The 26,659-nt window shown below is 41.7% G+C and overlaps 2 protein-coding genes across 54 annotated transcripts in view; one reads left to right on the top strand and one right to left on the bottom strand.

Annotated features, from left to right (window-relative positions):
- Positions 1 to 7,356, bottom strand: part of Pigl (phosphatidylinositol glycan anchor biosynthesis, class L) — a 59,252-nt gene extending 51,896 nt beyond the window's left edge. For 2 of the 3 annotated variants that reach the window (XR_015630181.1, XR_015630182.1), the window contains exon 1: positions 6,054 to 7,356. Coding sequence is in view for 1 of the 3 variants with exons in the window: in NM_138901.2 (NP_620256.1) it covers positions 6,054 to 6,288 (235 nt within the window). In the remaining 2 variants the exon portion in view is untranslated. 3 annotated transcript variants of the gene reach the window in all.
- A 54-nt stretch (positions 7,357 to 7,410) lies between these two features.
- Ncor1 (nuclear receptor co-repressor 1) overlaps positions 7,411 to 26,659 on the top strand; it is a 142,897-nt gene continuing 123,648 nt past the window's right edge. For 50 of the 51 annotated variants that reach the window (XM_087573873.1, XM_087573891.1, XM_087573890.1 and 47 more), the window contains exon 1: positions 7,411 to 7,583. The gene's annotated coding sequence lies outside the window, so the exon portion shown is untranslated. 51 annotated transcript variants of the gene reach the window in all.

Raw genomic sequence — 26,659 nt, 5'->3', positions numbered from 1 at the left:
AGCTACAGATAAAGGACCTCTCCACAAAGAAAGCCTTCAGAAGCCTACACTTTCAGAGACAGACAAGCAACAAGTACAAAGCCCACCCTACTCAGGGATGCTTAGATTTTGCTTGGTTAGGAGGTAAATGAAGAAAAATGTTAGCCCTCAGGTTTAAACTCCTACTCAACTTTCCTTGGTGTGAGTGACTCTACTCTAAAAATAGTTCCAACAGTATATCTAGTCCCATAGGAATCTTGAGGAGCTGGATGCTGCCTATCGGCAGATGGCATCAACTTCTCTCCTAGGACCTAGATGAGATTTTGGACCACTTCAACACGGAAATGTAGCAGAAGTGATACTGAAGGATTTCTAAAGCTGGTCACGAAGGGGAACAGGCTGCCCCTAGATTCTCTCTTAGGACACCTGCCTGGGAACCCAGATACCCAGATGTAAAGAAGCAGAAAGTCACTTGGACACATCATATGTAGACGTTCTAATTGCAGCGCCTGGTTTGGGGGCCCTCAGCTGAGGCTCTCCTCATGAACTAGGGATACTGTGCTTTTGTCTGTGACCATGAGATGCGACACTTGGGTTTGGACACTCAACTCATACTACTTTCCTGGCTAAAAACCTTGAGTGATCTGGGGCAGGCAATGGCTTTAGCTGAGGCGAAAGTAAATCATCAGGGGTGGGAGATGACTCAGTGGGCAAGAGTGCTTGCTGATCAAGCCCAAGGACTAGAGTTTGAATCCCTAACATATACATACAAAAGCTCTGTGGCCACTCTATCTGTAACCCTAGTGCTCTGGGGGTGTTGGGGACAGAGGCTTGGAAGACACCGGCCTAGCTCCAGGTTCGGTGAGAGACCTTGTTTCAAAAGGAATGAAGCAGAGTTATAAAACAGAATACCCCATGTCCTCTTCTGGCCTCTGCATGTGTATATCAGCACACATAGTGTACACACAACACCCACTCACACATATAAAATACAGACTGGAAAAATCAAATCATCAATCTGTTACCCAAATATGGTAACGTAAGTGTACATAACATATAAGAAAAAAAAAACCCTACAAAATACACGTATAAAAACCCAGAATAAGTCGTAAGAACAAACAGAATTGGACATACAGCTACTGAAATTGGGAGTTATTTGGAGTTCTGTTTAACTGAAGGCATCAAGGGTGAGAGCATAACAGAGACGATAGGAAACCCTAGGCACAGGAAGTAGATTAAAGGACAGAACTGCATAAAGGCCATCTCAGTACGTGTGTAAGACCTTAAGTGTAACACCAGTAACAGCCGTATGGTGGTATGTGCCTACAGTCCCAGCTACTCAGGAGCCAAAGCACGACAGTCATAAGTTTGAGGCAGGCTGGATAACATTGCGATACTAAAGGACTGGGGTGTGGGTCAGAGGTTGAATACATGCTTCACAAGCTCAATGCCCTGGGCTCAATCCCAGCCCAGAAACCAGAACCAAACAAGACGCTTAACAGATATGAAAGAAGGCCGACAGAAATGAGACATCATTAAACGGTAGCCAGAAAGACTTTATGTTATTGATATGTCCTCTTCTGACACTAAGTCAGTGAAATTCCAATGCGGGGAAAATGCCAGTAAGGTTTTCCCTTGAATAATGACCAACCGAGTTCTAAAAGTATGTAGAAGAAAAAAAATATCCAAACAAGCAGGCCTGCCCTGAGGAACAATCAAAGGTTTGATCAGACTGGGTAACCGTTCTGTAAGTTTCAATAGTTTGACTGGGGAGATGGCGTAGCCATAAGCTGCTGAGCTGGTAAGCTGTCTGAACTCTGGAATCCATGTAAAAATGGGAGTGGAGACTCGCTCCACAAGGCTGTCCTCGAGCTTCACACATGTGGCATGACAATGTATACCCTCACCACAAATAAAAAATTACACAAATAATGCAAATATACATATATGTATATATGGGTGTTTTTTTCAGACAGGGTGTTTTGGGTTTCATTGTGTAACTCTAGCTGTCCTAGAACGTGCTCTATAGACCTGGCTGGCCACGAACTCACAAAGATCTATCTGGCTCTGTCTCCCAAGTGCTGGAAATAAAGGTGTGGGCCACCACTGCCTGGCAAAAATAACATTTTTTTTAAAAGTTATAGTACTTAAAATAGAGCTGTCAGGGCTGGAGAGATGGCTCAGCAGTTAAGATCACTAACTGCTCTTCCAGAGGATCTGCGTTCAGTACTTAACATCCATATGGAGGGTCATAATTGTCTGTAACTCCAGTTCCCTTTCCTGGCCTTCATGGGCACAGCACACGTGGTGATACATAGACATATTCGGGAAAAACAACGGTACAAATAAAGTTAAAAAAAAAAAGAAATCTCAGACTGACTATAAGAAGAGTATGGAGAACATGCACGTGTGTGCTCACATTACTGTATAGAATCCTGTATGAGTTAGTGGCACAATTTAGAGCGGAAACATTGCCTTTCATGATTTCAGTCTTCCCCACCACCCCACTTTGGTTTTCCATCACAAAGTTTTTCTGTGTAGCTCTCCTTGTCCTGGAACTCTCTATGTAAACCAGGTTAGACTTGAACTCAGAAATCCACCTACTCTGCCTCCCATGTGCTAACATTAAAGATGTGCTACCACGCTTTTTATTTATTTATTTATTTTCTTTTTTTCAGAGCTGGGGACCGAACCCAGGGCCTCGCACTTGCTAGGCAAGCGCTCTACCGCTGAGCTAAATCCCCAACCCCTTTATTTTTAAGATTTAATTTTATGTCTAATGTGTGCCACGGGTTGGTATGTACATGTGAGTTCAGGTGCATGTAGAAGCCAGGAGGGTGTTGAATCTGAAACAGTCAGTTAAAAGCCTCCTGAAGTTTGTGCTGGGAACCAAACTTAGGTCCTCCATAAGAGTAGGAAGCCCCTTTAGCTGCTGAGGTATCTCTCCAGCCCACCTCTTCTTAAACATTTCTTAAATAGTGGCTGGGGGCCAGATAGATGGCTCAGAGGGTAAAGGCATTTACTGTCAAGCTTGATGACCTGAGTTCAATCCCAGGGACTGACAGAATGGAAGGAGACAACTGACTCCTGCCAGTTGTGTTCTGACTACCATGGGTGGTTCATGACATGCGGGTTCCTCTCCCACAAATGAATGGAACAGATTACCTTGAAATGCACTTAAATATTTCATCAATTGACATGGCACATGAAGCAACTGGGCAGCCTGGGTGTGTTGGTTTAGAGCGACTAGGAGCCACAGGGTCTTAGCTCTTCTTTTGTTAAAGTCTTGGTGATTCAATGTCTATATGGAAACTGGAAATAGCATCATCTCATAGGATGGCTGAGGAAAATGAGTCACTACCACCAGAAGAACAACTCCCTTTTTCCTTGTTTCTCTCATTCTTTTTTTTTTTTTTTTTTTTTTTCCTGGTTCTTTTTTTTTTTTTTTTTTCCGGAGCTGGGGACCGAACCCAGGGCCTTGCGCTTCCTAGGTAAGCGCTCTACCACTGAGCTAAATCCCCAGCCCCGTTTCTCTCATTCTTAGTTCTTCCTCGTGAACTAAGGATGTAGTTGGGATAAGCTATTTGAACAAGTGCAAGACTTTACTGACTTATTTAGAATGGCCTAGGAGGATTATTAGCCCTGCTCCTTATATAGTCTTCTTTTATTGAAGCCCAGATCAGAAGAAAACCTATTTGAAACCTTCTCTAAAGAAAATTTCTGAAAGGAGAACCAATGCTCTTCTCTACTGCCTGCTCACTGCACTCTCTCTTACACTGCTATGGTTTTCTCTGTACTGTATGTATTTTTGTGAGTCTAGCCTTTAATGGCTCAGCCATCTCTGCAGCCCTTACCACACTATATTAAACATTACCGTTTTTTTGTTTTGTTTTGTTTTTTTTGCTTTTTACTACAACAGTGACCGATTAAAAGTGGCAAGCTGGGGGCTGGAGAGATGGCTCAGTGGTTAAGAGCACTGACTGCTCTTCCAGAGGTCCAGAGTTCAATTCCCAGAAACCACATGGTGGCTCACAACCATCTGTGATGGGATCTGATGCCCTCTTCTGGTGTGTCTGAGGACAGCGACAGTGTGTTCATATAAAATAAATAAATAAATTAAAAAAAATGGCAAGTTGGATTTAGAGGAAATAATTAAAGACAACAGTATACTTAACAGTAACAACTGACTGTTAAGTGAAGGCTTATATCTTTTATTAGGAAAAGATTTTGGGAGGCTGGGTGTCCAGCATGTTTGAGACCTTTGGCTCAATCCTAAGAACTGGAAAAAAAGACAAATTGATTTCTTGCCCCAAGTTTTTAAGTTCTACTGAAAATAATCTAGAAAATATTAAATGTTAATATTAAAGGACATACTGGACTAGTAATATCTTGTAAGCAAATACAGTTTTGATGCAAATCTTGACACAGATTCAATTCTATTATAGTATAAAACATAAGACAAGGGGGCAAGAGAGATGGCTGAGGTTTAGAGCACTCCATGCTCTTCTGGAGGACCCAGAACTCAGTTCCCTGCACTATTCCCCTCCCCACCTCCCCTACCTCCTCTCCCTGGCAGAGTGTCTCTGGCTGGCCTCGAACTCAGAGATTTGCCTGCCTCTGGAATGCTGGGACTAAAGGCATTTGTCACTACTGTCCAGCAAGTTCCAGCATTATCCATTCTTATCAGGGTTCACAACTGGCTATAATTCCTGTCCCAGGGAATCCAACTTCCTATTCCAATCTTTGTGCACACCAGGCATGCATGAACCTCATATTACATGCATACAGGCAAAACACTCATACATATAAATCTAAAAAGAGGGTACTCTTTTCTTGTTTGCAGCCTCTCCACTTTTTGTTTTTTAATGACTTTTCTTTAATAAATCAGCATTAACTGTTTAAAAACCAAAAATAATTCTCCCAAATTCAGTCAACTTTATAATTCAATCCCGATGACAGTGATCTAGAATAAAGTATTGCATAGATATATATTAAGTAAATAGAAAGTGGTGCTTAGGGAAAAGAATGTAGAAATTAGGGGCTGGAGAGAAGGCTCAGCGGTTAAGAGCACTGACTGCTCTTCCAGAGGTCCTGAGTTCAATTCCCAGCATCTACCTGGTGGCTCTTGACCATCTGTAATAAGATCTGCCCTCTTCTTTGTGTCTGAAGACAGGGGCAGTGTACTCATATATAATAAATAAATTTTTAAAAAAAGAATGTAGAAATTATAATTTCTGTGAAAAAATCTATTATTAAAAAACGAATTGGAACAACACACAACCACATAGGAAAAGAGGTCATGAGCAATTTTGAAAATCAGCTTTATTGAGATATACCTTGATATACCATAAAATTCACCCACTGTATGTACACACTTTAAGTTTTGCAGTCCTCACCATATTTAAGTATCATGGTTTTCTTGTTTGCTTTTGTCTGTCTGTATCATTATGCAAGACTTACTTTTGAAGAATTCTTTTAATAAAAGCTGGGTGCACATGAACTCTAAAAATTACCTATAAATGTACTTTCTATTTATCTGAGGTTAAAAAAATTTGACATATACATCTTTGTAGTGGAAAATGGATTTCAAAGCAGCAAGAAGGGCTTTTGCTATTATTAGGAAAGAAACCTGGTGGGTTGAGCAGACATCATACAGCTCAGATTGTTTGGTGCACGATTCTATTTGATCCTTCTGGAAATAGATGTTCCTCAGGACAACAGGTCAGGCACAACGGCTCACGCCTGGGAAGCTAGGCTGCGGTGAGACTATTTAAAAAAAAAAAAAGACAAAGCAAAAACAAAACAAAACATCCAGTACAGTCGCAGTTCCCAAAGGAACGTGAAGGTACTGAACGGAACCAATGATGAACAAACACTTTTCTGTTCTACGATTTGGCTAGGGAAGAGTGGAATTCGCTCGGGGTTCCCCAACCTATCTGGGAAGCCGGCTGTTTCTGTCCCCAGTCAGTGAGGAGCCTAGAGAAAGGAGTTACCTACGACAGAAAACCTTTCAGGAAGAAGTCTATTGAGTTCAGTTAGCTCCCTAACCCGGCGACCCTCCTACAGTCTCCTACCTGAGGAGAAGCAGAGCAGGGACACCTGCTGCTTCAGGCGTGCCAAGCCTAGTATCGTGGGAGCAAAGAACATGGCTTCATCGTCCGGGTGCGCGATCACTACAAGGGCCCGGCTTCCGGCTCCCGGTAGGCCCGCCTGCTCCGGAGACCTCATTCGTTCCGCTGAGTTCCAAACCCGGAGGAAGCCCCAAGTCAGGACAGCCACGGCCACACACAAGAGACCCACCACTTCCATGCCGGGTAAGTGGCACTGCGCCTGCGCAGGAAGGAAGGCTGCGGGTGGACTCGGGCTCCCTGCGGGAAAACTGAACCCGCTGAAACTGCGTTCCGTGGCTAAGAGCGCCGAGGCTGGAGAACAAGATTGCTGGCCGGCCGAACGTGGAAACTTCCACCCATACCCCGCCGTATTCTGTGGTGAAGTCCTCCCGAACTTTGCGGTCTGGTGTCTTTCTTACCGTCCAGTGTGCTTAAAAGGAAGCACTTTAGAATTATTTTGCGATAGTGTCTCGCTGCGTGTACCCCCACCCCCGAGCTCACTATAAAGAGACCATACTGGCCTCGAATTTGCAATGATTCCCATTCCCTTGCTTCCCGAGCTGGGATTTCAGGCATATCAGCACGCCGGCCAAAAGGGAAGCATTTTAAGACAAACATCAACGTCCTTCCTTCAACTAATTTTCTAACCCATTTTTTATGACCCCAAACTTCGTATAAACAGCCCGTTATCCGGAAAAAAAAAGTTTTCCAAAGTGGGTCACCGCGTTCTTTCTCAGATGGCGGCTTTACTGGAGAAAAAGTAAGCGACTGGGAGGAAACGTCATTTCACTAGAAGGGTGAGGCCCAGAGTGCGGTCCGGAGGCCCCTAAATACTCTTAAGAGGTAGAGATTAAGGAGACACGCCGCGGAGGAGGCCTCGCCCGCCATTCCGATGGACACTCGGTGTGAAATTAACGTGCATCCCAGCCACGTGGGCTCGGGTTTCTCTCTTCGGCGAGGACCGTGCAGCCGCTTTGGCGGCGCGCAGGGGTCGCAAGGTTAGTCCCGCGCCAAGCGCCTTGTCCTTTCCCACGCCTGAGGGGAAGGCCCCAGGCGCGCGGGAGTGGCAGGCTCGCGGTGACGCTCCAGGCCGAGTACGCGATGGCTGCCGCGGCGGGTCAGGCCCGAGGCAGCGCTGCTGGGGCGGGTGTGAGTGTGAGGGACAACTTGAAAAGAACTGGCGCGGCACCCGCGACCCAGGAAGCGAGGCCGAGGTAAGAGACGCGCTCCGCCCGGGGAGGGAGTCGTCTCCCCAACCCTCCGGAAGGAGGAGGAGCCCGAGTCGGAGCCGCCTCAGCGCGGCCGCCCGGCCTGAGGGGGAGGGAGTGGGGTTGAGGCAAGATGGCGGCTAAGGTGGCGAAGCTGCGGCGGCGGCCGGAGTGAGCGCCCAGCTCGCCGCGCCGAGCGAGGGCCGGGCGTAGGGCCGCGCGCCGGGGCCGCGCCCTGGTCGTCCGGCCGTGGGGCGCGCCGGCTCTCACGCTCCGCCAGCTCCCGGTGAGTAGGCTCGGCTCCTGCAGCCCCGGCCTCCGGGCCCTGTTCGCCCGGGAGATTCGGAGGGCTCCTAGGGCGCCAGCCTCGGATCGGCCGGGCCAGGGGCGTCGCGGACTACGCTGGGTTGGGGCCGGTCCGAGCCGCTGGTCTGTTACTCTCCCCCATCCAAAGGCGAGTCGGGTGCGGCGGGGAGTTCAGGCTAGCCGAATGGAGGCTTCTGGAGTTTGGGGGAAGAATGGCCTTAGGCGGGCGGACATCAGCCCGGGGTATCTGTCCATTGGGGAGGGGGCGTGCGGTGCCTGCGGGACTGGAGGAGTGGGGTGCGGGGATGGAGGGCCTCGGGTGGGGCCGGCGCAGGTGACCCGCCTAGGCCCACTCTGAGGGAGAGTTGGTGGCTGTCTGGCGAGTGTGGAATGGGTTAAGGAGGGTGACAGCGATGGACAAGTGTGTGAAGAGCAAACTAGTTCACCTTTCTAACTGGCCCACTTGAGGTATAATGGCGAAGGGTTGGTAGTGGTGCAGATGCAAAGAGCAGCACCCTCTGCCTCCTGCCGTTTGTTATTGGTGTTTTCTTGTGCCAAGTGGGAGAGTGCACCCTTCCCCCCCTTTTTTGGGGTGGGGGGGAAAGACAACGAAGACCGGAATTTGAGAAAGTACTTGAGAAAGCAACCTTAACGGAAAGGACACTGCGTTCTTAGAATTAGTGTGGACCAAGAATAGTCATGCAAAGAAGTGATAGTTTTGAAAAGTATTTGCCTAATAAATTGCCAGGTTGTATATGCCACAGTGCCTGTTCAACAGAGTTAACGTTGGAGAGTAGCGTTATGGGTAATTTTAATTTTGGGGGTTAGTATATTCACCTGCATGAGATTTGCTTGCTACCCTAATTATCTCCTATTGTATTGAAGTTTACATTCCTTGTGTGCACCTTGGTGAGAGAATGATGGGAGACTGAACATGGCTGTATGCAAAGAGCAACAGGCCTGGGATGTACACATGGTCAGTCATTCATATGTTCAGGGTATCTAGATTAATAGCTGATGGTGATTCTGAGTCACAAGGGCTATCTGGTGGATAAACGAAGAGTTGATGTTTTAAATTAATGTTTGTTTTGAGACCATTTATGTCTGTAGCACTTGCTGGCCGGGTACTCCCTATATAACTCCCTATGTGATGATGCTTGTACCACCACACCTGGAATACTTTATTTAATTTTTAATAGTCTGGGGAAATGTTTTATTATGTCTCCATGCCCCTCATTGAATATGTTAAAATTTAACATAAATTTATTGGATGATCCAGTTCATATTTGTCTGGGCTCAAGTTCTGACTTACTTAGATATGGGTAAAAATTACAGAAGAAATGAAGCTAAGTTACTAGAGAAAAACAGTACTTTTTTCTTCTGTTTTAGTCCAGTGGTTGAATCAGCTTTAATTTCAGCAGTCTGGAGGCAGAAGCAGGCAGATCTCTGTGAGTTTGAGGCCAGGCTGATCTACAGAGTGTGCAGAGTGTGTTCTAGAACAGCCAAGTTTACACAGAGAAACTTTGTTGTGTCAAAAACTGAGAGAGAGAGAGAGAGAGAGAGAGAGAGAGAGAGAGAGAGAGCGCGCGCACACGTGCTCCAGTGATTGTTTAGTTTATTCTAATATTTATAGCTTCCAGTTGCTTTGTCTTTTAAGTGCACCTGTTAATGAAAATCAAACTGTGTGCATATGTGTGTGTATGTGTGTATATATACACACATATCTAGAAAGTGATTTCTTGCCATACCAAAACACTTCTTATCTTTTAGCAAAAGCTTACTATATGTTGTAAAACTCCTCCTGGGAGACTGCAACACTGTGAATCGTAATTCTCTCTGCAATTAACTGGTATTTAGAACATGTTTAGAACTTTTCTTTGCTTTAGTTTTTTTTTTATCTATAATATTAGAAAAACCTCTGCTTTCACAGGTTTTGTTGTGAGTCTAGTCTGAGTAAGTAGTTATGAACTGGAATGGGGCTGCAGCCCAGTTGGTAGAGAGCTCAGCTAGTGTGCATGTAGCCCCAGATTTGATTTCCCAGCACCACATAAAAGAAGGCACATGTCCACTCTGTAGTTCAAGGTTGTCTAGAGCTATATATTGAGTTTGAGGGCAATCTGGAATATTCATGACCTTGTTTCAAAAAAAATTATGAAATTGCTTTAAACAGATTAAAAGGATTATGCTTCTATGAGAGTAACGCTTTATCTGCAAATCTCATGGTGTAGTTAGAAGAATGAATATTCACATTACAACTCATCAGAATAGACCCGTTGCTCATGTATTTATATAGCTATGATTATCTCCCATAAGTTTAAAAAAAAGATTATGCTGCCTGGAATGGTAATCTTAACACTACATACATGCAGATTTCTGTGAGTTTGAGGCAAGATTGGTCTACATAGTGAGTTTTAGGCCAGAAAAGGTTTATATTTAGAGAGATTGTGTCTCAAAGAAGGAAGAGGAGGAAAAAGGAATAGATAATATATAATTTTAACTGAGCATCTTGTATTAAAAAAAAAAAAACAGGGGTTGGGGATTTAGCTCAGTGGTAGAGCACTTGCCTAGGAAGCGCAAGGCCCTGGGTTCGGTCCCCAGCTCCGGAAAAAAAGAACCAAAAAAAAACCAAAAAACAAAAAAAACAAAAAAAACCCATGGGACTGGATAGATGATTGCATGGTTAAGAGCACGTTTTTGTGTTTGCAGGCAACCCAGGCTTGGTTCCGAGCACTTACATAAGGCAGCTCACGGCTGTAATTCCAGTTCTAGAGGATCTGATGCTCTGGTCCTCCAAGGCACACATGTGGTGCACATATATACCTGTAGGTAAACACTTAATACACATAAAATAAGAATGAACAAATACATAATGAACTGAAAATGTTGGATTGTCTGCAAGATGAAGAAAAATAAAATGCTGGAAGATAACGTCTTTGGATTGAATTGAATTGTATAGTTTTTTCCAGGCCTGGCAAATTCAGGTCACTCTAGTTTTTTTTTTTTTTTTTCCTTTCTTTTTTTTCCGGAGCTGGGGATCGAACCCAGGGCCTTGCACTCGCTAGGCAAGCGCTCTACCGCTGAGCTAAATCCCCAACCCCTTCACTCCAGTTTTTTATAGCATTTATTTACTCATTTTTGTGAAATGATGAATTCTTTGCCATTGTCACTTGTTTTAGAAATCAAAGGCCTTTGTTTAGGCCAGAGATTGATGTAGTTGAATATCAGGCTATTATTTTTTTAGATCTCCTTTCCCTTCCTTCCCCCCTCCTCTGTTTTATTACTCATTTTTAATTATATCTTTTAATCTATTTCAGTTGTATTTTCATATTTTTATTGGTTCTGGAGATGGTACTGTTCTTACTTTAGTTACCTCCCATCTTTTCTTTTTTAATTTATTTAAAAAACATTTATGCTGGGTGATGACCGCTCAGGCCTTTTTAATTCCAGCACTTTGGAGGCAGAGACACGTGGGTCTCTGTGAGTTTGAAGCCAGCCTGGTCTACAAAGGAAGCTAAGGTTACACAGAGAAATCATGTCTGGAAAAACAGAACAGAACGTGTATTTACTGTGAGCGTGTATGTCCGTGGCGTGTCTGGGGAAGTGAAGGACAGCTGTCAGCGTTGGTTCAAGCACCTGGTGGCAGCCTTGGTGGCAGTGCTTTCAGCTGCTAGGTCATCTTGCCAGCTGTAGCCTGACTTGAGATGGTGTATGTTGTCCAAGCTGACTTCTGCCTAGACCTGAACTCAGGTGATTCCTACTTTCAGCTACTGAGCTGAAAGTGCAGCTGGCTTCATCTGTTCTTTTAGTTCACACGTAGTTTACTAGACCATGGTGTAAAAGCAAGTAATGAAAGTAATAAAGGTTGATCAGAAGTACTATGGACAGACTTATTTAAAGGTCACAGATGTGTATATTTTCAGTTAATCTGTTGTCTTAGCTAGTATGAAGTACTTTTTATGTTAAATGCTATAAAGGCATAAACACGAGCTTTTAGTTTAAATATTTTTTTAAGTTTTAAAGATTTTTTTTTTTTTTTTTGGTTCTTTTTTTTTTCGGAGCTGGGGACCGAACCCAGGGCCTTGCGCTTCCTAGGCAAGCATTCTACCACTGACCTAAATCCCCAACCCCCTTTTTTAAGTTTTAAGTGAATTATAGATACAAGTAACTTAGTTGTCAGCATAATTGGTTGATGTTTTGTTTTGTATTTGAGGATACAAAAAGTAATTTTAATGGTTAAGACGGTGTTCCTTTCTCTATCAGGCCTCCTTAGGGATGTTGAAAAACTATGAAAATCACTGCAGTGTAGCAGCAACTATGTGCACCGTCTGTTTTTATTTTGGTATTTTTTGTGGTCTTTTTTTTTTTTTTTCTTGAACATTTATTATATTCTTGAGCCATTTTTGCTACCCTAGGAGCTCCTGTGGTCACAAAGTCACTTGGATAACTTTCATCCCAGCACTTGGGAGGCGGAGGCAGATGGATCTCTGAGTTAGAGGCTAGCCTGGTCTACATTGTGAGTTCCAGAGCAGCAGAGAAATCCTGTCTTGAAAAACCTTAAGAAAGAAAGAAAGAGGGGCTGGGGATTTAGCTCAGTGGTAGAGCGCTTACCTAGGAAGCGCAAGGCCCTGGGTTCGGTCCCCAGCTCCGAAAAAAAGAACCAAAAAAAAAAAAAAAAAAAAAAAAGAAAGAGAGAGAGAAAGAAAGAGAGAAGGTTACTTGAATAGTCTTCAGATACAACCTGTCCGTCCACCCACTTGCTTTGAAAGTCAGAGACATAGCAAACACATTGTATGTCTGTGCAGTTCTTCAGCTTAATTCCATATTGCTGTTAACTTTTCATCTAGCCATGGTCTCAAAGGTAAAATAAATTGGTTAAAATAAATAACTTACAATTTGTAGAATTCTAGAATGTGCAACCATATATAGATGTAGTCTTGTTTTATATTTGAATATTTTGAGGGTGTGAATAGCTGAGAATGAAATGATCTGCCCAAGTTGTTGCTATTGGGCAGAAACAAAAGCCACATTTCTGACATCTAGTGTGGTGTTCATTATATATTCCATATTATACATGGAACAGATGAGTTTGATGGTGGATTTTTACTTAAAGGATTGACTAGAAAAGGAGTGATCACTTGGACGTTCAGTGTAGGTATTGAGTTTAAAATACTTTATTTCTGTAATGAATATACAGTTTGAAGAAAATGCTACTGATATGTTTGTCACTGGGCATTATTTAGTTTGCTTATGTTTCTCTCTGTTTTGATGAACATTTTATTTCATTTTTTTAGTTACTTGAAACAGTTTCAATGTACAGTTTTGACTGTACTGGGACTCAGAGACCAGGCTGGCTTCAGACTCAGAGATCCATCTGCCTCTGCTTCTCCTTCCAGAGTGCTAGGATTAAAGGTATACATCACCACTGCTCAGCTTGATGAACATTTTAAATAAATAGATTTTTTTAGGTTATATTGACCTAGTTACATTTAATGGCATTTAAGTATTATAGTGGTGGAAATTTTATTATAAGTAATTTGCTCTTTCTCTTACTCTGATTTCTAGATATAAAAGACAATTTGTATTTATTTTAAAATTTTAATTTGATTTTTGTGTGTGCGTGTATGGATCTTTTGCCTGTATATATGTCTGTTTTCCACATGCATTTTGGTGCTTATTGGAGACCAGAAAAGGCCATTGGCCCCCCTGAGTCTGGAGTTACAGGGGCCTGTGAGTTACCATGTAGGTATTGGGAATTAAGCCTGGGTTGTCTGGAAGCAGAAACCACAGCCGTCTCTCCAGCCCCCATTCTGTTCTAAACAATGTTTTAAGCAGCATCTTGCTGACCAGGCTGGTTTCAAGCTTTGGATCCTTTTGCCTCGGCTCCCTTCCTGTTGTAGTTGCACTGGACCCAGCTTATTGTACAATGAGAAGTCCATTTGTAGGCAGTTTGTTGGCTGTAGTTTCCCATCTACCACATCCCAGTGCTGGCATGTGGGGCAAATCTCCTACCACTAAGCAGTGTCCTTAACCCTGTAATATTAATTATCTAAAAATACTCATGCCATAGAATTTATTTTAAAGGAAAAGCTGTATTATTCATTCATTCATATCCTCTACTCCTCACTTCCTAATTCTGGCCATCCTGGAGTTTCACAATGTAGACCAGGCTGACCCCAAACACATAGAGATCCTTCTGCGTCTCCCTCCAGAGTGCTACGATGCTTGGCTGTGTTACTCTACTATAGTCCATAATTTTTACAAGTGATAGTGAGGCATGGCATACTTGCCTATTTATATACATCTGAGCTAGTAAGTCTACCCATTTTGCATTTTATTATGAGTTTTCCAGATTGGATGTGGTGGTTCCTGCCTATAATCCTGTGGAAGCACAGGCAGCAGGGTTACAGCAGATTGAAGGTAGTCTGTTACACATAATAAGTTCTAGGCCAGGTAGAACTATGTACTGAGCAAGACCTGCCTCAACCTGTCTCCCCTCACTGCCCCAAAAAAGAGGTTTATTTAAACTGCCCTCTTTTGTGGATTGTTCTTTTTCCACATTGCTCTCCCAAACCTTATTATATGAACTTTTTTTTTCAGTGATTTAATGTTTCATTTCAACCAGGAGGTCTTCTTCCTATTTCCTTTTCTCTAAAGTATATATTTTTGTTCTTAATATGTCTCTAAAGTATTTTTTTTTCTTTTTTTTTTTTTTTTTTTTGGTTCTTTTTTTCGGAGCTGGGGACTGAACCCAGGGCTTTGCGCTTCCTAGGTAAGCGCTCTACCACTGAGCTAAATCCCCAGCCCCGTATTTTTTTTTTCTTTTTGGTTACTGAGTTTGTTTATTTTTGAGATAGGGTCTTGAAGGGTTGATTTGGGCTTATTCTGGAGTTCAGGTTCTTTTTGATAATGTAGTGCTAGGATTGCAGGCATGAACTTCCATGCCTGGCTAGGAGTTGCTGATGGATTCAGAGTGTGAATACTCAATCAAGTGCATGTCCATTGGGTGTCCTTTAAAGTGTAAGGCCCTTGTAAGCCTGTGTACATCTAAGTTTAATAGAATTGCGTTTCTCTTTACCTCATCCCTGGAGTAGGGGATGTTTGTTGAGTACATAAAAAACAAGAACCTGTGAGCTAGCTTTAGTGTGTTTGCTATAGAAGAGGTCTACTATAGTGTATGGCAATTACTGTTGAATAGTTTTTGAAAATGAAAAAAGAAGTGTACTCACATTATTGAGATAGCAGTGAATTATCAAAGCACTTCTTTTAGAAAAAAAATCCTGCCAGTTTATTGGGATTTTTGTGAGGATGGGAAAGTAGACATGGAGATTGATTTGTCCATGATGGCATTTTAGTTCCAGGTACTGTTGGATGTGAAAAAATTTTTTTTAAGATTTATTTTATTTATGAGTACACTGTAGCTATCTTCAGATACACCAGAAGAGGGCATCGGATCCCATTACAGAAGGTTGTAATCCACCATGTGGTTGCTGGGATTTGAACTCAGGACCTCTGGAAGAGCAGTCGGTGCTCTTAACCACTGAGCCATCTCTCCAGCCTGCATGTAAGAATATTTTTAACAAGCATGCAGGAAAAGAGGTTTGGGAGTAATTTCTGTGCTAGAAAAAGTATATCAATTAGAAATTTGGAGTGTTTGGTTTATAAGATGTGATATAATATAGAAATAAATTCTTAAGTAGTTTATTCTGAAACAAAGGGAAACGTCAAGGCTACCAAATGATTTTTATTTCTCCTTCTACTTGTGTACCTGAAATGTACACTTCTTGCCTCCCTCCCTCTCTCTTTCCCCTTCTCTCTCTTCCTCTCTCTCCCTCTCTCTCCTCCTCTCCCCTTTTCCTCTTCGCCCTCCCCCCCTCCCCGTGTGTGTGTGTGTGTGTGTGTGTGTGTGTGTGTGTGTGTGTGTGTGTGTGTAGGCTTGACTGCCCGCCCATCTGCCCAGGATGCCAGTATAGGAATGAAATGGAACCCAGGACCTTGCTCACAGTAGGCAAGTGTTGTACCACTGATGTAGCCTCAGTTCTAGAATATATTGTGCATTTTTGTTTGTTTTGTTTTTTTGAGGCAAGGATTTGCTATGTTGCCCAGGCTAACCTTGAACTTCTGAGTTGAAATAATCTTGTCTCAGCCTCCTGAATGACTGTGACTTGAGGCATACACTATAATGCCAGGTTTGGCTCTTAGATTGTTATAAGGATATCATTATGCTTGTGGACTGCCCTTTTCCTTGTGTTAAACTGTTGAGATTTTTGCTCATCCGTAGTTCAGATTCAAAACAATCTGGTTTTAGGCAGTTTATACCTCTTGGCAATAACATAGATATCATAGTTTTGAACATGTTTGAAATAGTAATCATCCATACACATCATAGGCATCACACAAAAATAAACATATTTTACAGTAATGGGAATTTAAATATCTTTAAACAGGGATTCAAAGACATGATTATTATTCAAACATGTTTGAGACTTTGATTTGTCTAATTACTTTCTCTTGATGTATATATTACAGTTTTACATTCCTTTATGATTTTAGCATTGGTAGGGGTTGATCACTAGTTCTTGTTCTATTTACTTCAGACTTTGTTTCGGGTCTGTGAATTCTTTCGGTGAATTTTATGGAGTTCAAAAAAAAATCATGGGGTTGAGAAAGATTGTTTTGTGGGTAAGTGTGCTCGGACCCAAGTCTGAGTTCCCAAGTTCAGATCTGTAGTACTTTTAGAAACTGGGAAACCCTAGCAATTGTAACCCCAGCACTGGGGGCAGGGAGACATCAATTTTCACAAAATTAATTCTTATGGTTTTAGTATTCTCACTCAATATTTAGTATTTACAATAAAAACTTGAGTAAGGTGTTCCCCAACCCATGATTCCCAGATTACAGGCTGGGATTAAAAACATGTGCCACCACGGTGTGCTTTGATCCCTTTTTTAAAATAAATTTTTTAAATAAAAGATTATAATTTTTAAATTTTTAAAAAATTTTATGTACACTGGTGTTTTGCTTGCCTTTATGCCTGTATGAGGGCATTGGGTCTTCTGGAACTGGAGTTACAGACAGGTGTGTGCTGGGAATTAAACCTAGGTCCTCTGGAAGAGCCACCAGTGGTTTGTTTGTTTTTGTTTTGTTTTGTTTTGTTTTAATTTCTGAGGACTAGTTACACAGTAGTCAGGTTCACAGTAACTGTTTAATGCTGCTGTTTTGTGACTCTTCTCACTTCATGAATAAAGGAGCTCCATTTTTTAATTCATGAATTCTTTTTTGAATGCTTACTGTAAGGCCACCAATTCCTTATGTCCTTATGAAAGCTTTTCTTTGAGTAACCTACTTCCTGGAGTTTGGGGTAATTCAACTTGGTATTCTGTTTTGTTTTCATTTGTCTTATCAGTCTTGTCTTTCCTTCTCTTCTCTTTTGCGTGTATATGTGTGTGCCTGAGTATGTGTGTGCATCATAGTGCGTGCAAAAGCTTACAGGAGGCAATGAGTTTCCTGGAACTGGACTTACAGGAGTTTGTGATCCACCATTTGGTTGCTTGAGGCGAGCCCTGGTTTTTTGCAAGAGCAATACATACTCTAACTGCATACATACTCTAACTACATACATACTCTAACTGCATACATACTCTAACTGCGTACATACTCTGACTGCTGCGTACATACTCCTCTGACTGCGTACATACTCTAACTGCGTACATACTCTAACTGCAGAGCTGTTTCTTTATCCCCTGTGGCTTTGTTGTTTATTTGAAAGAAATGTTTATTTACTTTGTGTGTTTGTGTGTGTGTCTTTGCAACTTTCTATCATGTGTGTCCCAGGATATAACTTAGGACACCTGGCTTAGCAAGTACTGGCAAGCCATCTAGCTGGTCTCATTTGTTTGTCTTCTAAGTAAGACATTAAACTGTCATAAAGGGTATGTCATGTGTGGCTTTTTTTTTTTTTTTTGTTTCTTTTTTTGAGACAGAATTTCTCTTTGTAGCAATCGTGACTGACCTGGAACTCACTCTGTGAACCAGGCTGGCTTTGAATTTTTTGCCTCTTAAGTGCTTGGATTAAAGGCATGTGCCACCACTGCCTGGCTTGTTTTTGTTTTTTGTTTTTTGTTTTTTAACATTTTAAGTAATGCTTTATATTATAAGAAAAAAATTTATTCTAGTATTATACATATTATAGAATTTAGTTACATGATTTCTAGTTTTATTCTCTTCTGGAAGCGAGACTTGCAAATAATTGACTTTCCTTAAACCTTTCCAGTCTGGAGAGCTTTAGTTTGTTAGTTTGAAGTTGGTTCTTAGCTTCCCTAACAGTCTTTAGAGGTTAGGCTAGACCCTGGGGCCTCTCTGTCGGAATCAGTAAAACCTCAATAGTTTGCTGTAATTCTCAGTTAAAAATTGAACTGTAGGGGTTGGAGAGATGACGCAGCGGTAAGAGTACCTAGTGCTCTTGTAGCGGACTTGGCTTTGAGTCCTAGCACCCACATGGCGGATTGCAACCACCTGTAGCTCCATTTTCCAGGGAATCTGATGCCTTTTTCTGATTTCCACTGGCACCAGACATGCATGTGCTCGTATAGATATGCATGTACTCATACATAGATAGATAGATAGATAGATAGATACATACATACATACATACATACATACATACATACATATGTGTAGACAAAACATTCAGAGACATAAAATAGAACAATCTAAAAAATTAAAAATAGAACTGTATTTACATTGGTGAAATGTGGTCTAACTTTTCATTGGTAGAGTCATTCTTGCTTCTCTAAAGAGTCATCTGAAGACTTGCCACAGAGAAGTATATTTTTAGATATTTTTCCAAGATAGCGTAGGCCACCTTGAAAACCTGTCCAAGTACATTTTGGTTATGCAAAGACTATAGGCTAAAAGCCAGGAGTTCCTGGTGAGTGGAGGATTAGCCTTTTATTTTTAGCAGATTGTATTTGAAATTTTGTTGTTTCAGGGTCTGTGTGTGTGTTATGAGAAGATTCAAACAGGTATCTAGTATCTAAGTAGAATTTCATTTTGCCATTTTTGTTGTTTTTATTTTGAGACAGGGTCTCACTATATACCCCTGGCTGTTCTGACACTCACTGTGTAGACCAGGTTGGCCTCAACTTAACAGAGATCCACCTGGCTCTGCCTCCCTCACACTAGGATTAAAGGTTTGCCACCACTACCCGGCTCCTCTTGCCGTATTTTATCCTGATTGTATAGCATAAGAGTCTGGTTTTTTCTGTCTGTGGCATCCAGAGATGTGTTCTCTCATAACAGCGACATCTAGCTTTAACATTTTCAGTCTAAAGCATTATATGTGTCAAAATTTATATGTGACAGTTGCTTATAAAATCTTGGTTTCTTTATAACTTTAATTTTGGAGAGACAGGGTCTCATGTAGCTCTCACTGGCCTCTGAGGTACTGAAACAGTAAAGCTAGCTAGGTCTTTCTGCCTCCACCTTTTGAGTGCTGGAACTACAAGGGTACACCTTGACACCTGTCTTGACCAAGTTTCTTAAAGAGTTCACAGAGCTTTTACATTTCATGAGTTAAGGATACTAATCCTGAGTTTCTGAGTTTTGTTCCCAAGAACTGAACTTCTAGCTCATGGGATGCCTTAGCAGGTAAAGGCATTTGCCACTAGGCCTGAAAACATGAGTTCAATCCCCAGAGCCAAGTGGTGGAAGGAGAGAACCAATCCTACAAGGTGTCCTCTGCCACTCCTCCCCCCAAGCATACATGCATGCACACTTAAATAAGTAAATGTAAAAGTAATTTTTAAAAAAGAACTCAATTTACAGTTTGACATTGGCATTGAAAATGCCATCTTTCCTTTCAGCTCTAGCTTTAAATTGGGTTGTTTTTATTTTATTTGGTTTTAAATTGCAGTGTATTTTGTAGAGGTATCTAGACGCCCCAGGACCAGAGTGGGTAGTGGAGGAGAAAACAGATGTTAGAAGACCTGAACAAAGAGTCTAGATTGGCACATTCTTATTGAATCAGTGGGTTTACCTTTGTATCTTAGCTTTGTGTATAAGATGTTCGAGAGAAGTGCCCTGGTTAGGAAACAGTAGGTCTGAACTTGCTGTTTGTGTTATGGATGAGCTGAGGGTGAGGTCATAGAAAATCTCCAGGCTGTAGTTACATGAGATTGGAACCTACAAATTTGTATGCCACTAAGGGTGATTTTGCTACATACTGGCTCTTATGTTGGAACAGTTTATTTTATTTCTGAGATATCAAAGTCAAACTTCACTAAAATTATTCCTCAGAACCTAGGATATTCTGAATTATTACTGATAAAAGAGGAAAACAGATAAATCACTCAATTTATAATGATATTGAATGCAGGTGACAGATGGTGGACATTAGACTGCAAACGAAGACAAGAAAACAGCCCTTTACCTTATACCACATGGATTCCTCTCATTTCTATTCTTTGCTCTTTGTCATTTGTACGCAGCCCAGGGTGGTCTTGAACTCATGATCCTCTTGCCTCATCCTCTCTAAACCTTCAGAAAATATTCCTGAGCATTCATATATAAGAGCAGGATACAGCATAGTGTATATGTGGTATGCTATCATTATGTAATTGTGTTCAAATGTGCATAGTGTTTTAAAAGGACACTCTGCTGCTTTGGTTGCTTTCTGGGATGACAGCCTGGTAGGGCATGGAGGACAAGGATGTGAAATAAATTTTTAAATTTTGTAATCTTGGTACTTTTAAAAACTTCTGATTCAGACCTATTTTACTTATTTCTAAAAACAAACTCATAACCCTCTGCCTCCACCGAACACCCCACTAATGTTGACTTTTTAAACCCTTCTATCCAAGGAAATGCAGGTACATAGATGAGGGCATGGGCCTAAGTGGGTTGAATGTCTGTTTCTGCACTTGATGTTAGCCAAAAGGCGAGACATGATTAAGCTTCTGCTAGAAATCTACAGAGCATTGTAGAGTACACCAGTCTCTCCTGTTCTTGCCACTAATACTGATAATGGAAAAGCTGCTAAATTCTGTTCCTCAGACCTATTAAGTTAGTTGGATGATCTCAAAACCTTTGCTGACTTGTGTGCCTTGTGTCTTGGAGGAAGCGGACAGAGGCAACAGCTCATCAGTGTCCTGTACAACAGAAGTGAAATGAGTTGTAGGGGTAGGATGGCCCTATAAAGTACACACCCCTTACAGTCACACAGGTTATTTTTAAAGTTTTTTTCTCAAAATTGTTTCAAGTTAGATTGAATGTCATGTCTGGAAAATTTTATTTTCTAATCCTTATTGAGTAAAGACTGAAAAAAAAACGATGACCTAATTGCCCCCAATCTGCCCACTGATCCCCTCTTCCTCAGTACTTTTGCCTAGCAGGTGCGAAACCCTGGATGTGATTCCATGCGTGAAGGGGAACAATAACAAAGCTAGAGTAGAAACTATTGGGCTGGGGAAACACATCAGTTGGTAGAGTGCCTGCCTAGCCCTGGGGAGGTGGAGCCAGGAACAGAGGGCCTAGGTCATCTCCAGATATCAACTAGCTCAGGACTGTCTACAGGAGACCCTGTCTTACCTTAAAAATGGAAGCTAGTGTGGGTCCCAAAATACTAAGTGTGGAGTGGGATAATGGATATGTTTGTGTTGTGTGTGTGTGTGTGTGTGTGTGTGTGTATACATATGTATATATATTTAACCTTGATATAATTTTGTCCCCAAAATTAGTATGTATATACATATAAAATCTTTGTCATGAAAATCTTACATACTTTTGTTACTCAAGTAGGATTTCTATATACATGTTCTACATGTACCTTTTTTCACCATTTATAAAATATTTTAGTTATGTTTATAAAATATTCCTTTTTTTTTTTTTTTTTTTCTTTTCGGAGCTGGGGACCGAACCCAGGGCCTTGCGGTTGCTAGGCAAGCGCTCTACCACTGAGCTAAATCCCCAACCCCTATAAAATATTCCTATCTTTTCATTTTTTGTTTTGTTTTTCAAGACCTAGAACTTGTTCTGTAGACCAGGCTGGCCTCAAATTCACAGAGATCTGCCTGCTTCTGCCTCTTGGGTGCTGTGATTTATGTCGTGTGCTGCTGCTGCTGCTGCTGCCACCACCTGGCTAGTCCTCCTATCTTAATTCTTCCCATTCTTGGAGCATAAACCTGCAGTTATGCTCTAGGATTGAATATCCAGTAGTAGAAAGATAAAGATATCTCATTTCCCTTTAGTTACTATATGAATTCAATATTTAGATTCTTTTAGAGGGTTTTTCTTTTCTTTGAGGCACAGTCTTGCTAATTATTGCTCAAGCTGGTCTTGAAATTGTTTATATCCTAGACAGGCCTCTTGCCTCTCAGCCTCCTGAGGAGTTGGGATTATAAGCCTGTGCTACAAGGCCTGGCTTCATCCAGAGATTATGTTGGGCTTTTTCTGGGCTACTTTATTGAGTTCTTCTATCTACTACCCTTCCAAACCTCATTTCACCTTAATCCCTTCCAATTCCCCAACACTAGGTAGGAGAGAAGGGAAGGGGAAAATGGGGTATAGATCTCTGTAGACTACTTTCTGCTGATTAGGGATATGGGACTCTGCAAATCCAATCTCTGTCATCAGGATATCTCTAACCTTCAGTTCAACAATCTAGGAGGAGGAGCAGTTGCCTCAGGCTCTTTCAGGGCTCTTACATTTTATACCCTCTTAGTCCCCAGATTTCCAAACATAAACTATCTGCAGCTGGCAAAAATCACACCTCTCGGGGACTGGAGAGATGGCTCAGCGGTTAAGAGCACTGGCTGCTCTTCCAGAGGTCCTGAGTTCAAATCCCAGCAACCACATGGTGGCTCACAACCATCTGTAATGAAACCTGATGCCCTCTTCTGGTGTGTCTGAAGCTACAGTGTACTCAAATACATAAAATAAATAAATATATTAAAAAAAAAATCACACCTCTCCTAGAGGATGAGACAGTCATAGTTACCGGCTGTGGACAGTCTGAAGCAGCCCCATATTTCTTGGCTGGGATTAAAACAAAAACATCCACATAATATAACTGAGATTTTAAAGAAACTGAAATTCTCACTACAATTTTCATTGCACTCCTGAGTGAAAGACACAGCGTGTCATATGCAAACGGCAAGTCTTTAAGAGAGAAGCAGCTGCAAGCGCAGGGAAGGGAAACTTGTATGGGACATAAAGAGATCACCACACTGTCCTGTTTCAGAGTGTCGGGCTAGTGAAGATGTCTTAGGCTGGGCACTTGAGTTTGACCTCTGCAACCTGTGCAGAGGCAGAAGGAGAGAGCTTACTCCCAGAGTCATTCTCTTGACAGTCACCACTGCACTGTGTTGTGTGTGTATACAGGGTGTACAAATAATAAAAGTTTTTTTTTTTTTTTTTTCGGAGCTGGGGACCGAACCCAGGGCCTTGCGCTTCCTAGGTAAGCACTCTACCACTGAGCTAAATCCCCAACCCAAAAGTTTTTTTTTAATTGTAAAAAAATGACACGATACAGGAAAAGACCAAATAGTGAGCAGGATGATCATACTTGGTAATATAAATGACTTTCATTATATATTGCTTCACTCTCATTAAAAATGTACTGAGAGGGGCTGGAGAGGTTGCTTAGGAGTCAAGAGTGCTTGGTGCTCTTGTAGAGGACCCAGGTTTAGTTCTTAGCACCCACATGGTGGTTCACAACCATATATAACCCCAGTTCCAGGTATTTCAGCACTCCACTCTGACCTTCTCCTCTTGCATATTCTGGACATAAATACATTTAGGTTAAATAAATTAATGAAATAAGTAAATGAAGTAAAATAAATGTGCATAGAGCAGTATAACCCATGGTTGTCTATATATTGTTGGTGTTCAAGAGAACAGCAGTATTTTATTTTACTTGTTTTGGCTTTAAAAACTGGTTTTAAACATTTCTCTCTCTCTCTCTCTCTCTCTCTCTCTCTCTCTGTGTGTGTGTGTACTGTGTTGTACGTGTAAGTACGTACATGTGCTATAGTGTACCTCTGATGGTAAGATGAAGCCAGTTCTTTCCTTCTACCATATGGGTTCTGGGATGGAACATAGGTTGCCATGCTTGGCTACAGATGCTGTTATCTACTGAGTCATCTTTCCAGCTCATCTTTTTTGAAAAAAAAAAATAATGTTACAGATTGTTATCCTTCTTGGGATGTTATTATCACCGAATAGGTGCTTTCTACAGTATATGTGTATTCTAAATTATAAGTATTTCGTTTGTAATATATGCTAACACTTTTGAGTTCTATTTTGAAACGTAGCTGTAGCTGTTATAACTCCTGTACAGTTCTTTGTTATATAAATGTACTATAGGTTATGGACTGGAGTTGAGCGTGTCTGTAATTTGTCTTATTGTAGTGTTGTAGTAAACACCTTTTGAATGTCAATGTGTGCTATTTCAGGATCTCCAGAATATTCACTTAATTATTGAAGAGTAATAAAGTTGTTTTTTTTTTTTCACCAAGTGGATAAATTGGGACAGTTAACTAAATTGAATGAATGGAAATATGCAGCTGTGGGGGTGGGGGTAGGGGGAGTGTGGAGTGCGCAGGGAACCTCTAGAAAGTCCCAGAGACCTGGGATGTGAGAGACTTCCAGGACTCAACAGGGATGAGCTTAGCTGAAATGCTCAACAGTAGGGAGAGGGAACCTGAAGAGTCCATCTCCAGTAGATAAACAGGGCCTCCAGTGGAAGGATGGGACCACCCACCCATCTTCAAAAGTTTTGATCCAGAATTGTTCCTGTCTAAAGGAAATACAGGGGCAAAAATGGATAAGAGACTGGAGGAAAGGCTATCCGGTGACTGACCCAACTTGGGGTTCATCCCATGTGCAGGCACCATAGTCATAAACACTATGACTGATGCTATGTTGCGCTTGTAGATGAAAGCCTAGCATAGCTGTCCTCTGAGAGGCTCTACCAGCAGCTGACTGAGACAGATGCAGATACTTAAAGCCAACCATTGGACTGAGGTTGGGGACTCCTACGCAAGAGGGGACTATGCAAGAGGGGAAGGATTGAAGGAGCTGAAGGGGATGGCAACCCCATAGGAAGAACAACAGTATCAACTAACCTGGACCCCTGGGAGCTCCCAGAGACTAAGCCACCAAACAAAGAGCATACAGGGGCTGGTCCATGGCCTCCAGCACGTATGAAGCAGAGGACTGCCTTGTCTAGCCTCAGTGGGAGAGGATGAGCCTAATTTTGTAGAGACTTGGTGCCCCAGGGAAGGGGATTGCTGGGGATGGGGGAGGGATGTGAGGAGGGGTGAGTGGGTGTGTGGGTAAGTATCCTCTCAGAGACAAAGGGGAAGGGGATTGGGGTGAGGAATTCTGGGAGGGGTACTATGGGAAAGGGGGGCAACATTTGGAATGTAAATAAATAAAATAATTAAATAATAAAAAATAAGAAAAGAAAGGAAAGAGGAAAGAGGACAGACAGACATGGTTATGCCCTTTTTAGACCAGAAAACCTGTGAGTGTTTAATAAGATAGATGTTAAAGAAAAAAAACCTAAAACTTGAAGTCTAATTCTTTTTAAAGATTTATTTATTTATTTACTGTGTATTAATACACTGTAGCTGTATTCAGACACACTTGAAGAGGGCATCAGATCCCATTACAAATGAGCCATCATGGGCTGGAGAGATGGCTCAGTGGTTAAGAGCACCCGACTGCTCTTCCAGAGGTCCTGAGTTCAATTCCCAGCAACCACATGGTGGCTCACAACCATCTGTAATGAGATCTGATGCCACCTTCTGGTGTGTCTGAAGACAGCTACAGTGTACTTATATATAATAAATGAATAGATCTTAAAAAAAACAACAACAACAACAAATGAGCCATCATGTGGTTGCTGGGAATTGAATTCAGGACCTCTAGAAGAGCAGTCAGCACTCTAAACCATTGAGCCATCTCTCCAGCCCCTGAAGTCTAATATTTTTAGAATGTAGGAATGGAGAAAGTCTTTAGAAAGTTGAAACAGGCATTCTAGAATGCATGTATTAATATTCAGTATGTGTGTGTATGCACATGAGAAAGGACTCTCAATTTTCAGACAACCTACCAAACCCACTTGGTTACTCTGTTCTCTCCTAGCCTCACTTCTGTACCACCCTCCCTCTGTTTTCCTTCAGTCTCCTTGACTTTGCTTTTGCCTTGAACTTGTGTAATTCCATTATGCAGACTGGAGCTGTTTCAGAAACTAGGACATGTGACATCCTAGCTGAGACTGGCTTTCTAAGATCAGCCTGCTCACCTATTTACTATCTTATTTCCAGCATTTTTTTCTAAATATACTATTTTTCACTCTCCATTGGTGGCTCCTTATTGTCTTGTGTCCCTTCACAGTAAGGAAGCGTACCTTGGTCGTTCTGTGCCAGCTACTAGAACAGTATAGGTATATACAAGTGTGTAGAAAATAAGGCATTTTCCCTTTTCCCTTAAGTCATACATAAGAATGTGGATCTATTTAATGCTGTTATACAGTCTCATATGTTTTACATGGTTAGGAAACAACAGTGCCCCCTACCATACCTCCATACCTTTGTCATTGTATCATTAGTGGATAGACATGCCATTTGGGTTGTTACCAAGGTTATACTAAAAATCGACTTAGCCTTTATTCAGTAAAGGAGGGCTTTTCAATAAGGGCAAGGAAAGGCCAATGCTGTGCATGGGCACTGACCATGGAAAGAAAAGGCAAAAGTCAAAGCTGTTTCTGCAATGTCTTAGGGGCTACAATGTCCTCTGTGTATCTACCATAGTCTGTGGAGAGGAAAAGATATATTGTCTATCGAACTTTATACTTTTAAAACATTTTAAGTATATTTGGTGTTCGATCTACATGTATATCTCTGTGAGAGAGTCAGATCCACTGGAACTCGGAAGTATAGACAGTTGTGAGCTGCCATGTGGGTTCTGGGAATTGAAATCCCCATCTTCTGAAAGAGCAGCCAATGCTCTTAACTACAGTCCTCTTTCCAGCCCCTCTTATCAAACATTACTAAC

The sequence above is a fragment of the Rattus norvegicus genome, chromosome 10 (assembly GCF_021556685.1).
Source record: "Rattus norvegicus strain SHRSP/BbbUtx chromosome 10, alternate assembly SHRSP_T2T, whole genome shotgun sequence".
Lineage (NCBI taxonomy): Eukaryota > Metazoa > Chordata > Mammalia > Rodentia > Muridae > Rattus > Rattus norvegicus.
The sequence above is the reverse complement of the archived record's forward strand: the minus strand, read 5'-3'. Positions and strand labels throughout refer to the sequence as shown.